This window comes from Schistocerca nitens, chromosome 5 (genome assembly GCF_023898315.1).
Source record: "Schistocerca nitens isolate TAMUIC-IGC-003100 chromosome 5, iqSchNite1.1, whole genome shotgun sequence".
In the NCBI taxonomy this organism is placed as follows: domain Eukaryota; kingdom Metazoa; phylum Arthropoda; class Insecta; order Orthoptera; family Acrididae; genus Schistocerca; species Schistocerca nitens.
The window spans coordinates 361,192,265-361,206,766 of record NC_064618.1 but is presented as its reverse complement, the minus strand read 5'-3'; the positions used below and the strand labels follow the sequence as shown (position 1 = coordinate 361,206,766).

Here is a 14,502-nt window from a genome sequence, read left to right as displayed (position 1 = left end):
GATGTTTGGGATAGTGTTTATAAAGACACAATTGACATTAGGGTGGCAGACAGTTTGATTAATAGAGACAATAGCTTTCCTCATAGCAGGATGAGGAACCCTGTACTAGCCCACATTAAAACAGAACTTTCTTTGGTGCAGCCAGCTAGAGTGTAAAAACAGTCTTTGAGTGCAATATATCATTGCCACCAGTGTCCTACAAGCGGCAGCACCACCTTGCCAGCCTTGGAGGGCAGCAACATGATGGGTTGTGTGTGTACCATGTATGGTGTGGAGGCCTATTTAGGGTGACAATCTGCAGCCTTGGCATCAGTTCCCAGCAGGACTCAGCAGCAGCAGCAGCAGCACTCTCCTAAAGATGATAAACACCTGGATCACTGAAATATTGGATCAAGTTGATTTTAGGATCTGCCCCTTAGGATGCAGGCACTGCTGGGTACACCTCAGCTAACTTGCAAGTCAGTGCAGCTAGTACACATTACTTGCAAGGTGGCCTTTGGTCATGGCTGTACAATTAAAATTTAGGTTTTTCAACATCAGTACCAGTCTCAAAACAAGTATTAGCTCAAGCTATACGCATTTTATTTCTAACTAACTGCAAAGAACTCTTTTTGCTTGGCTTTTCTTTTCCATTTGTTTTCTGAACTGGAAAAATATGTGCAATGAATCTTTTAATTTGTATAGCATTGAACTTATTCGTAGTATATTGTTATAAAACACATTTGGTGTTTTGCTTTTGTGTGCAACTATAAGTAATGTCAACTTGCTACATGTATTTGTCCATGTGAAAAAGAGAATTTTTAAAAATTCACTCCTCGACCCTGGAATGTTTACCATTTTGCCTTACTGCTATATCTTAAGAGAAAATTGGGTCTTTTAAAGCTGAATGGTAAGTTAGTTGAAATAAATGGAATTTGTGGTGTGATTATTGACTTGCCTTTTTCTTTTCATTTAATGTTTCTGCTTCTGTGATGTAGCTTAGAAGGTTTCTGTGTAGACATACCAAGAAAGAGCTGATTTAGGATTTCTGTTGAGAACTTAATATTTTTGTCTTGGTTCATCATTCTGTCAGTGGATTTAAATATTTTCCTTCCCACAATATCACATTCTGTATTTGCAGGTTTGTTAGTCAAACTACTTCATTTTTTGGGCTAAAATTGTTCACTTACACAACCATTCTTTATTTATATAACTTCTCTCTGTATGTGTATACCTTTTTTATGAGTTGTTCCTCTGCATTTACCACCTGCACAACTAATTGCTAAGATGATTTTCCCAAAGTGTGGGTCAGTCTAATATAGTCCACTTCCAAGTTGTACCCTAGAAGACTGGAGAATATTTTAGAAGTTTTGAAAATGATAGTTAATACTCAAGAAGTTAATATTAAAGAACAACCTTCAATTTTTCCCCCTTGAAACATATGTTGATGCGAAAGAGACAGAAGGTGCCCTGGTCACCATCATGATGTGAAGACAACCACTTCAAATACTCTTATCTCCACACCCACAACAGCTACCACCACACAGCCACTATGGTGCACAACAGGGGGGTCGAGGTGAGCACCAGAAAAAGAAACAAACACTGACTGATCACCAGATGGTTTTGGAGGTATCATCAGCTTCACCAAGAGTTGCTAATAATTAGTAATTATTGCTCTATGTGTCTGTAAAGTGAATTGCAGAAATATGAGGTGAATATGTGAAGTGTTGTAACCAAAATTATCAAATTACAGGATGTGCATGAAAGCATGCCTCACCCGGGAGAATCTGAAGACCTAATGGCAACATCTCACAAAATGCCACATTGCTAACATTTTGTAACTCAGTTTAAGCTTTGTATAGTAATTAATGGTTGTTTTGTGATGAACTGAGGTTCAAAATCCATTGAAACATGTTTTTATTAGTAATAAAATGTGTACATGAGTTGTTTTGTGACTAGAATTTTTATTGTAAAAAACTCATTTTTAATACTCAAAAGCAAAATATCAAATGTGTAGGCCTGAAATCAATTATAATGTGCAGTTAACACTATTAAAGAATGAAGTTTTAAAATCAGTTGATGATTGCTGAAGGCTAATGTTACATGGTTTCATTTGACTCACTTGAAAGTGCATGTCCAATTTTCTATCCCATCTGTATCCTTCTCCATTCCTATCATTCCCCAGTCTGAGCTCTCTAACAATATCATTGTCAACAGGATGTCAGTTCCTAAATGTCATTTGTGTTTGGGTGAACAGAAAAAGAAATAAACATAAAATGAAGTTTGAACATAGCTGCTAAGGTTCAGTGACCATGTCAGAATTATATTAGAACAAATAAGCCCTCGGCTTGTGACCAAGGGCTTATTTGTTCTAATGTAAAATGAAGTATTTTGCTAACCTAAATATACTGTATTCAAAACTGATTTACTGTATTCAAACCTAATTTTCTGATTTGTCTCAAACAGTCTGTGTGTGTCATCAGTTTTGAGCTATGGCATGGACACCAGAGGCCTTGTTCTTCTCATAATGTGGACGATATGCCTGAGCTATATTTGAGACTTGTGGAACACAGCTGTTGACTTGTAAATTTAGTATAACACTAGGCTATAAAATATACAGTCGCAGATCATGCTGCTAATAATTAATATTTGGAATGAATCTAAAATAATAAATAGTAATATATTAATTTTAATGTGTCCTTTCTGGTAACAGGAATTCTGAGTATGACTTCACTCTGCTGGATCAGTTCATTGGGTGGCTACAGAAGTTAGGAATTTCTCCAGGCTTTGAGTTGATGGGTAATCCTGGTCATTTGTTTAATGACTTTGACAATGCAACTCAGGTTCATATGTGGCAAGATCTAATAGAAAATATAGTTCGAAGATATGTTGGTAAGTATTATAATGCAACAGTTAGAATAATCATATAATGATAGTACCTGGAAGATTATTTGAGGAAGGGAGACTCAAGGAGTAGCATGAGCATTACCAGTAATATTGGTACCATTAATATGTTTACAATCATTTATAATTTTTTTGAAGCCATATAGTTCTCAAATGTTTTAGAAAAAATTTTGTTTAGTTGTGTTTGAAACTCCAACTGATGTTCAGTTTCAAGTGAGGAGAAAAACAACGATTTATCAATCATAACAGTTGTGATGACTGATCTGATCTTAATTATTAATAGTACATATGATGTGTCTCAGATGTCTATGATGACTAAATTCTGTCTTGGGGAGTAAAAAAAAAAAAAAAAAAAAAAAAAAAATAGCATCCAACAACTCATAACAGAGGAAGTCATATCTGATCTTCATGTAAAGATGCTTTAGCTACGCAATAACAAGCCTGGGAAATGTAATGTTTTGTGGCAACCTTCACTCTAAATAAAGAGAATAATAATTGGAACATAAATAGAAAATCATGCTGAGTAAGATTGTAATAGAGGAATGAAGGATGAAGAGGCCTGTGTAAGTTAAGACCAAGTGGATGGAAATAACCTGGTGTTGGAAAGAACCTAGTATGTGCTGGAGGGAGTGTTTCCATCTCTGGGGAGAGAATTCAGCTGACCCAAGTGGTTTGACAAACAACAAAGTCCTTGTTATTATGTTCAATATACTTTCAGTGGTATATGCGATTTATCTGGTGTAGATGGTTCATCTGTCACCATTCATTCTCACTGAAATGCCGGGGGTATTATGTCAAAATGAAATTCTGGTCTATATATGGGTTATTTAGATGAAAAACATACATGCTCTCCTAGGCCCCTTGATAATGTATGTTTTGTTGGGTGGCTACAGGTAGGGTGCATAGAACAGATTTCACAACTTACAACTTATTCTTTCACCTTGTTCTTCTCACTAATTACTGTTTCATCATATTAATAAGTACCAGTTTGACTCTCATAAATGTCTCTCTACTGAGAAGTTCCTCTTGGGAGAGCCACACATTATAACCTATCATGTTGGCATATTCTGAAACCATTCCAGAAAATTTGATTGCATGGTCATTATACTCGGGAAACCAAAATATTTGGAGAGAATGACATCTTGTTACATTATGGAAGAGGGTGTGAGAGAGACACACTAAAAAATGTTGGTACAAAATACAATGTTGATAATGCTTCATTTAAAAGGCTGCTGTAACCTGAGTGGACAATTGACATTAGGGGGCTTTGAGTAGCTAGCCAACAGAGTGGACAGCTATGAAATGTCAGGAAGTGGCAAGAAAGTAAATTACTGCTGGGTTCCTCCCCCCCCCCTCCCCCCCCCCCCTGCCGCCCTCCAGCATGCATTCAATAATCACCTGATCTCAGCAAGTTACATTCAATCTACACAGCATGTTAACACATGTCTGAGAGATGAGTACATCTATATATCTATATAGACAACATAATTGTACTTAACAAACTATAAAAGTCACAGCATATCTAAATATATCTAAATTAGATAGCTTTGTCGCAGCTAGCCGAGCAGGCACCTGTGAAATATCAGGATGTGGCAGGGAACTGACTTACTGGTGGGTTTTCCTCCACAGTACCTGGTAGACAATGGATAGCTAAGGCTCCCAGCAGCCTCATTGGTGCACAAAGCGTGAAGGTCAAGTTCCTGTCCAGCCTTCCAGATTTAGCTTCTCTTTGACTTCCTTATACAAATTAAAGCAAATGTCAGGATGGTCCCTTTGAAAAAGCATGGTTGATTTCCTTTGCCATCCATCCCTAATCCAAGCTACTGCTCTGTCTCTAATGACTTCGTTATCAATAGGACATTAAACCATATTCTCCCTCCTACCTTATCACATAACCTACTTGCATCAACAGCATAATTTAAAGAGAAATCTTTATTGTGTAATTCAGATTATCAGCACCTGGCAGAGGTTGGAATGGGCATCATTGCCAGCCAGTTGAATCATGCAATATCCAGATTTGTGAGGCAATTGGTGCGACTGTGGCTCGGTGTTGGACTGCATGGGAAAGTGAGAACAGATGCCAATGTGATCAGGGTTCTAGTCAACAACATCTGACGACGACAAGGGAGGACCATCATCTTGTGTACCAAGCACATTGTAACCAATTCACATCAGCACCTTCCATCTGAGAACAACTAATGGATTCCCTTCAGCACTCTGTGACTAGCAGTATCTGGACATGGAATTAAAATCAAGTGTGTAAGTGACCATTAACACTACAACACAAATGGCTGAGTTAGGATTGGTGCCATCAATCCGGAATTATGGATGGGTAATGAATGGCATTGTATTGTGTTCAGTGACAAATTGTTGTCGTGCACTACCCTGGATGACCAAAACTGTGGAAAAAGTAAATATAAGCTTATGTTTTGCTACTACCATACTACTATTATCTTCAGAATTAAGGTATTGGTAATTATTTATTATTGTCTTATAGTTTTCTTTGTGGCCATCGTAGGTAGTGCAGCAAAAATATATTGCAAACCAACAATGAACTAGGATAGACTGCTTCTCACCACATAGAGGCACTGAGCAACAGACATATATATGTACAGCACTGGACACAGTCCTTCCCCAGATGTAGAAAAACACACACAAAACCATATAAGCACGACTCAAACAGACAGACACTGTTGTTTCTAGGTGCTGAGGCCCAAATATGGTGTATGGTGAGGAGTGATCTTGGCTGGGCATGTGGGGGAGGGGAGGGGGGGGGAGGGAGGAAAAGAAGTAGCAGGGTAGGGGTGGAGTAAGGTGATGCCATTGGGTTTTTTGGGTGGAGCAGGTGGGGGGAAAGGGGAGGATCATTCAAGTGCACTGGGAGGGGTGGGGGTGGGGATGGGGGGGGGGGGGGGGGAGATACAAGGCATATCTGATGCTGGACTGCATCAGGAAGGGAATAGATGCGGGTGGCCACTAACTAGTGAAGCTTGGGGCCAGGGGGTCAAAGGACTGAAGGATGCATTGTAGAGAGATTTCCCACATGCATAGTTTAGAAAAGCTAGTGTTAATGGGAAGAATCCAGATGCCACAGGCTGTGAAGCAGTCACTAAAGTCAAGTACATCATGTTGTGTGGCAAGCTCAGCATCTGTGTGATCCACATGTCTCTTGGCCACAGAGTAGCAGTGGTCATTCATACAGACAGACAGCTCGTTAATGACCGTGCCCAGTTAGAATGCCACACAGCGTTTTCAGCTAAGTTTCCCAGCTGACGCTTTCACAAGGCATTTGATTGGGTAGGAGATGCTTGTGATACAGCTGGACTAGGGGGTAGTGGGATGATCTATGGGATAAGTCTTGGGATCTTGGTGTCTTACAAGGGTCCACACCTCGTGGTCCCGTGGTTGCGTTCTCGCTTCCCGAGCACGGGGTCCCAGGTTTGATTCCCGGCAGGGTTGGGGATTTTCACCTGCCTTGAGATGACTTTTTGTTTGTGCTGTCCTCATCATTTTGTACGGGCACTGATAACAGCGCAGTTGAGTGCCCCACAAACCAAACATCATCATATTACAGGGATATGACTTACCGTAGAAGATAGGTTAAGGAAAGGCAAACCTATGTCTCTAGCATTTGTAGATGTAGAAAAAGCTTTTGCCAATGTTGACTAGAATACTCTTTTTCAAATTTTGAAGTTGGCAGGTGTAAAATACAGAGAGCAAAAGACTATTTACAATTTGTACAGAAACCAGATGGAAGTTATAAGAGTCAAGGGGCAGGAAAGGGAAGCAGTTATTGAGAAAGGAGTGAGACAGGGTTGTAGTCTATCCCTGACATTATTCAGTCTGTGTATTGAGCAAGCAGTAAAGGAAACAAAAGAAAACATTTGGAGTAGGAATTAAAATCCATGGTGAAGAAATAAAAACTTTGAGGTTTGCCAATGATATTGTAATTCATCAGCAAAGAACCTGGAAGAGCAGCTGAACAGAATGGACAGTATCTTGAAAGGAGGCTATAAGTTAAACATCAACAGAAGCAAAACGAAGATAATGGAATGTAGTTGAATTAAATCAAGTGATACGGTGGAAATCAGATTAGGAAATGAGACACTTAAAGTAGTAGATGAGTTTTGCTATTTGCAGACCAAAATAACTGATGATGGTCAGAGTAGAGAGGATATAAAATGTAGACTGGCTATGGCAAGGAAAGTGTTTCTGAAGAAGAGAAATTTGTTAACATTGAATATAGATTTAAGTGTCAAGAAGTATTTTCTGGAAGTATTTGTATGGAGTGTAACCATGCATGGAAGTGAAACATGGACAATAAATAGTTTAGACAAGAAGAGAATAGAAGCTTTCAGACTGTGGTGCTACAGAAGAATGCTGAAGATTAGACAGGTAGGTCACGTAACTAATGAGAAGGTACTGAACAGAATTGGGGAGAAGAGACATTTGCAGTAGAACTTGACTAGAAGAAGGGATTGGTTGGTAGCACAGGTTCTGAGGCATCAAGGGATTGCCAATTTAGTATTGGAGGGAAGTGTGGAGGGTAAAAATCATAGAGGGAGACCAAGAGATGAATACATAAGCAGATTCAGATGTATGTAGGTTGCAGTAGTTATTCTGAGATGAAGATGCTTGCACAGGATAGAGTAGCATGGAGAGCTGCATCAAACCAGTCTCTGAACTGAAGACCACAACAACAACAACAACAACATGAGCCATGGTACAAGAGCTCAGGAACAGAGATGGAATAGGGATGGACAGGGATATTTTACAGATTGAGTGGGTAGGTGAATACCACTGTTGGTGGGGTGTAGAGGATATTGGGCAGGAAATTTCTCATTTCAGGGTATGGTGAAAGAGAGTCAGAAATCTCACAGAGAGGATGATTCAGTTGTTCCAGTCTTGGGTGGTATTGAGTCATGAGGGGGCACTTCTTTGTGCCTGTCAGTGGGTGTATGGGGTATGGTAGTTGACTGGAGAGAGAATTCCAGTTTGCAAAGGCCTCAGCAAGACCGTTGGCTTATTTGGAGAGAGACTACTGTTCACTGCACATGTGATGATGATTAGTGGATAGGCTGTACTGAAGGAATTTATTGGTGTGGAATGGGTTGTGGCTGTCGAAAAGAAGGAGTGGGTGAATGGTAGGTCTGACGTGGTCAGAGGTACTGATGTAGCATCGTTGAGGTGGAGGTTGACATCATGGGAGGTGTCTTGTTGGGCTGAGGAAGACCAGCTGAAGTGGATGGGGAGAAGGTGCTTGAGGTTCTGGAGGAATGTGGATAGGGTACCTTCACCCTTGTCCCAGATAATAAAGATATCATTAGTGAATCTGATGTAGATGAGGGATTCGAGTTTCTAGGTGACTAATTATTTAGTCACAATTGTTGTGTTGTTGTCTTCAGTCCTGAGGCTGGTTTGATGCAGCTCTCCATGCTACTCTATCCTGTGCAAGTTTCTTCGTCTCCCAGTACCTACTGCAACCTACATCCTGAATCTGCTTAGTGTATTCATCTCTTGGTCTCCTCTACGATTTTTACCCTCCACACTGCCCTCCAGTACTAAATTGGTGATCCCTTGATGCCTCAGAACATGTCCTACCAACCGATCCCTTCTTCTAGTCAAGTTGTGCCACAAACTTCTCTTCTCCCCAATCCTATTCAATACATCCTCATTAATTATGTGATCTACTCATCTAATCTTCAGCATTCTTCTGTAGCACCACATTTCAAAAGCTTCTATTCTCTTCTTGTCCAAACTATTTATCATCCATGTTTCACTTCCATACATGGCTACACTCCATACAAATATTTTCAGAAATGACTTCCTGACACCTAAATCTATACTCGATGTTAACAAATCTCTCTTCTTCAGAAATGCTTTCCTTGCCATAGCCAGTCTACATTTTACATCCTCTCTGCTTCTACCATCATCAGTTATTTTGCTCCCCAAATAGCAAAACTCCTTTGTTACTTTAAGTGTCTCATTTCCTAATCTAATTCCCTCAGCATCAGCTGACTTAATTCGACTACATTCCATTATGCTCGTTTTGCTTTTGTTGATGTTCATCTTATATCATCCTTTCAAGACACTATCCAATCCATTCAACTGCTCTTCCAAGTCCTTTGCTGTCTCTGACAGAATTACAATGTCATCGGCAAACCTCAAAGTTTTTATTTCTTCTCCATGGATTTTAATACCTACTCTGAATTTTTCTTTTGTTTCCTTCACTGCTTGCTCAATATACAGATTGAATAACATCGGGAAGAGGCTACAACCCTGTCTCACTCCCTTCCCAACCGCTGCTTCCCTTTCATGACCCTCGACTCTTATAACTGCCATCTGGTTTCAGTACAAATTGTAAATAGCTTTTCGCTCCCTGTATTTTACCCCTGCCACCTTCAGAATTTGAAAGAGAGTATTCCAGTCAACATTGTCAAAAGCTTTCTCCAAGTCTACAAATGCTAGAAACGTAGGTTTGCCTTTCCTTAATCTAGCTTCTAAGATAAGTCGTATGGTCAGTATTGCCTCACATGTTCCAATATTGCTACGGACCCAGACTGATCTTCCCCGAGGTCGGCTTCTACTAGTTTTTCCATTCGTCTGTAAAGAATTCACATTAGTATTTTGTAGCCATGACTTATTAAACAGATAGTTCGGTAATTTTCACATCTGTCAACACCTGCATTCTTTCGGATTGGAATCATTATATTCTTCTTGAAGTCTGAGGGTATTTCGCTTGTCTCATACATCTTGCTCACCAGATGGTACAGTTTTGTCAGGACTGGCTCTCCCAAGGCTGTCAGTAGTTCTAATGGAATGTTGTCTACTCCCGGGGACTTGTTTCGACTTAGTTCTTTCAGTACTCTGTCAAACTCTTCACGCAGTATCATATCTCCCATTTCATCTTCATCTACATCCTCTTCCATTTCCATAATATTGTCCTCAAGTACATCGCCCTTGTATAGACCCTCTATATACTCCTTCCACCTTTCTGCTTTCCCTTATTTGCTTAGAACTGGGTTTCCATCTGAGCTCTTGATATTCATGCAAGTGGTTCTCTTTTCTCCAAAGATCTCTAATTTTCCTGTAGGCAGTATCTATCTTACCCCTAGTGAGATAAGCCTCTACATCCTTACATTTGTCCTCTAGCCATCTCTTCTTAGCCATTTTGCACTTCCTGTCGATCTTATTTTTGAAACGTTTGTATTCATTTTTACCTTCTTCATTTACTGCATTTTTATATTTTCTTCTTTCATCAATTAAATTCAATATTTCTTCTGTTACCCTAGGGTTTCTACTAGCCCTCATCTTTTTACCTACTTTATCGTCTGCTGCCTTCACTACTTTATCCCTCAAAGCTACCCATTCTTCTTCTACTGTATTTCTTTCCCCCATTCTTGTCAGCTGTTCCCTTATGCTCTCCCTGAAACTCTGTACAACCTCTGATTTAGTCAGTTTATCCAGGTCCCATCTTCTTAAATTCCCACAGTTTTGGAGTTTCTTCAGTTTTAACCTACAGTTCATAACCAATAGATTGTGGTCAGAGTCCACATCTGCCCCTGGAAATGTCTTACAATTTAAAACCTGGTTCCTAAATCTCTGTCTTACCATTATGTAATCTATCTGAAACCTTTTAGTATCTCCAGGGTTCTTCCATGTATACAACCTTCTTTCATGATTCTTGAACCAAGTGTTAGCTATGATTAAGTTATGCTCTGTGCAAAATTCTACCAGGCGGCTTCCTCTTTCATTTCTTAGCCCCAATCCATATTCACCTACTACGTTTCCTTCTCTCCCTTTTCCTACTCCCGAATTCCAGTCACCCATGACTATTAAATTTTCATCTCCCTTCACTACCTGAATAATTTCTTTTATTTCATCATAAATTCCTTCAATTTCTTCATCATCTGCAGAGCTAGTTGGCATATAAACTTGTACTACTGTAGTAGGCATGGGCTTCGTGTCTATCTTGGCCACAATAATGCGTTCACTATGTTGTTTGTAGTGGCTTACCCGTACTCCTATTTTTGTAATCATTATTAAACCTACTCCAGCATTACCCCTATTTGATTTTGTATTTATAACCCTGTATTCACCTGACCAAAAGTCTTGTTCCTCCTGCCACCAAACTTCACCAATTCCCACTATATCTAACTTTAACTTATCCATTTCCCTTTTTAAATTTTCTAACCTACCTGCCCGATTAAGAGATCTGACATTCCACGCTCTGATCTGTAGAACGCCAGTTTTCTTTCTCCTGATAACGACATCCTCATGAGTAGTCCCCGCCCGGAGATCCGAATGGGGGACTATTTTGCCTCCGGAATATTTTACCCAAGAGGACGCCATCATCACAATTACAACATATTATTTGGGATGCTAACACAGGCTGTACAACTCACATTTTTGTAGATGATGATAAATTTGCATATTAATTATTTATTCCAGCTACTTATAAACATACAAAAAATCCTAATACTGTAGAAATGCTAATACTACAGAAATGTTAATACTACTATTTTGTACCACTACAGAACCACTATAAACACTGTTAAACTGTTACCCAACTATTAATACTAGTGTTGGTGCTACAGATTCTGTTCTTTTTCATTCATATACTAGGGTGCTTCTAAACTACATACATCTTGCACACTAAGTGGAATAGTTTTGTCTTTCATCTTTCTGTCAAATTCTTCTTACAGTTGTACTGGTTGTTATCTTACTCATTTCGTAGGTAACTGATAAATTGTTTGTGGAATCTTACGCAGTATATTGTGGTAGGACAACTCTCTCCATGTGTTTTTGAATGGGAATAATACGACCAGTTCCAGCACAATTTCAGCAAGAATTATTTTTTAGTAGCTGCTGAAAGATTACACACTGCAGATCTTGTTTGTCTAGGGGGTTTTCATAGTTTTGTCTGAAAATAATCTTTCCAATATCAAACATGGCCTGGATTTTCTTCTGTTTAAAATAAACTCCACTGGATCTGAAATACTTTCAGCTAAAAATTATATTTATTCATACTTTTTGTTAGGAACTACATCATTTTCACTCTCAACATTGATAATCTAAATCCATTATACTACTATTGTCACAAAAGCACGTCCGTTTTCCTTCAGTACTGACAAAGAAGTGTCGGGCAAGCCAACTTGTGCCTGGAAGCTGCAGACATTCCTGCTTCCTAGATTCTTTGGTCTACTGACCTTATGAACTCCAAAGAACATATTCATAATTAAATAAACTAAACACATTTTCTGGCAACATAATACTATAATGAAATTGCCTAACTCTTTACTGTGGGCATCATACTTTTCGCTTCAGATAAACCATATATCTGATGGTCGATTACATTACAATACCCCACCAGGACTTTCAAGTGTACCCTGGTCCACTTGTCAGTCGGATACAGAAATTGCATCACTGTCTTGGCTTGTATACAACTTTTTATCACAACTCTAGTAAGTTGTTCATTCTTACATCACCCATTGACTCCCTCCTTTGTCTCACAACATAATTTATATAAACACATATATCGTTTTGTTGCCCAGAAACTTATTATAAAATAATACCAAAGTTAAAACATTTTCTCATATTAGAATAAACATAGCACCAGCTCCTATATCATCACTGATGTTACAAAATTATTTCAGTTCAACAATACTATCCTCTCCTGAACCTTGTAGATTATGTCGTAGATATCACGATTAAGAGGTGAAATAAGCCAACATAAAGTATCTGTTCTGAGGCATCAAGGGCTCACCAATTTAGTATTGGAGGCCAGTGTGGAGAGTAAAAATCGTAGAGGGAGACCAAAAGGTGAATACACTAAGCATATTCAGAATGATGTAGGTTGTAGGTACTGGGAGATGAAGAAGCTTGCACAGGATACAGTAGCATGGAGAGCTGCATCAAACCAGTCTCAGGACTGAAAACCACAACAACAACAACAACAACAAATTATCTGTGTTGTGTGATCAACACAGCCAAATAAAAATGGTTATTCATGGTGAGCATGATGTAAAAAAAAAGCACACTTACATATACAAGAAAGTGTAGTCTATCACCTATAGAACATATTTTATAATCATTATGGTCTATTTAAGTGAATAAGAAAGATTTCCAAAATTATGAGATTTGCTATTCTCAAATTGTTGGGGTGGGTGACATGTATTGTCTCCTAGCATCATCAGGAAAATAAAATCCCTCATTTATCAAGTTTACATATTTTGAAATTCATTAAATACTGTACAATTACTTAAACAAGCACATTGGAGTCATGAAATCTAATCTTATAACAGAATTAAGTGCAATCGGCCTAGATACAACATCATTTTGCATGAGATACATTACATGGCCTCAGTATGGTGATTGAAATTTGTTCCTGTGACTTTATCTCACAGCATTTCATTTTTCCAGTAAAATTCTTTCCAGATAAAGGCATGTTTGTAGGCTCAATTTGTCCTTTTCTCAGTATATGGCTTCAAAGAAACAACTTTCCTAGGACCAAACAGCTTTCTCGACTTGGGATATACTAATCGGTACACATTTGGGTGGGGGTTCTCAATAATCTCAAATGGCCCAATGTAAATATCAAAAAAACTTTTTGAGTTCTGCTGTTAGTAACTTCAAATGATCGTGGGATTTCACTAAGACATGGTCGCCTTCTCCGAATGTGGTAGCCTTTATTTTCCTATCATGTCTGTTTTTCCTAGCTACACCTAGTTTATTCATGGTTTTCTTTACAATCTCTTCACGTCCTTTAATTGATATTAAGGCACATTGTGGAAAGTATATTAATTCAGAAATAAGATTCGCTGGTCTGAGATGAAACATAATTTCATATGGTGAAAACCAGCAGAGCTGTGCTGCAAGCTGTTCATTAAATCCTCAAAGTTGTTTACATGGTCAGATCAAATAGGATGTTTGTGACTACAATATGTCCTGCAAAGTCTCCCTATTTCCCTCATGTACCTTTCTGCTGGGTTTGAAGATGGGTTGTACACAGATATCAAGATGTGTTTTGTGTTAGTTTTTCCATGAATGCTTTTCAGTTTTTTGAAACAAATTATGAGCCATTATCAGATAGTATGGCTTTAGGTTTCCCTACGCTCTTGAAGTAATCTCTCTCAATCTTTGTAATGATCTCTTTACTCGTAGCTTTTCAAACAGGATAAAGTGTAATTAATTTGGAAAAATACATCAACCATTACGAATATAAAACAATGACCACCCTTACTTTTAGGTAAATGACCATAAAAGTCTACAGCTACTAAATCTAATGGCTTATCCGGAATAATGTTCCTCATTTCTCCCTGACATGTTCTGTTACTTTTTTTACTCTTTGACATTTGTCGCATGTTGATATTTCATTCCTCACCTTCTTTACCATGTTATAAAAGTAGATGTTTTCTTGTAACTTTTGTACACATTACTGTATTCCACAGTGACCATAACTTTCATGGGTGTACTTTATTAACTTGTCTGCCTCACACTCTGGCCAACATAGCTTCCAATTGTCAGAGTCCACATCTGTTCTTCTAAAGAGTTTTCCCTTAAAGACCTTATAGTATTTGTCAAGTTCACCATACCCTCTTTTGCCTAAACAGTCCTTAA

The 14,502-nt window shown here is 38.6% G+C and overlaps 1 protein-coding gene across 5 annotated transcripts in view; it reads left to right on the top strand.

Annotated features, from left to right (window-relative positions):
• The window catches only part of LOC126259455 (alpha-L-iduronidase), a 231,075-nt gene that overhangs the window by 62,219 nt on the left and 154,354 nt on the right, over nt 1–14,502 (top strand). For all 5 annotated transcript variants that reach the window (XM_049956279.1, XM_049956277.1, XM_049956276.1 and 2 more), the window contains one exon: nt 2,693–2,871. In XM_049956279.1, coding sequence (XP_049812236.1) covers nt 2,693–2,871 — 179 coding nt within the window. The remainder of the gene's footprint in view (nt 1–2,692; nt 2,872–14,502) is intronic.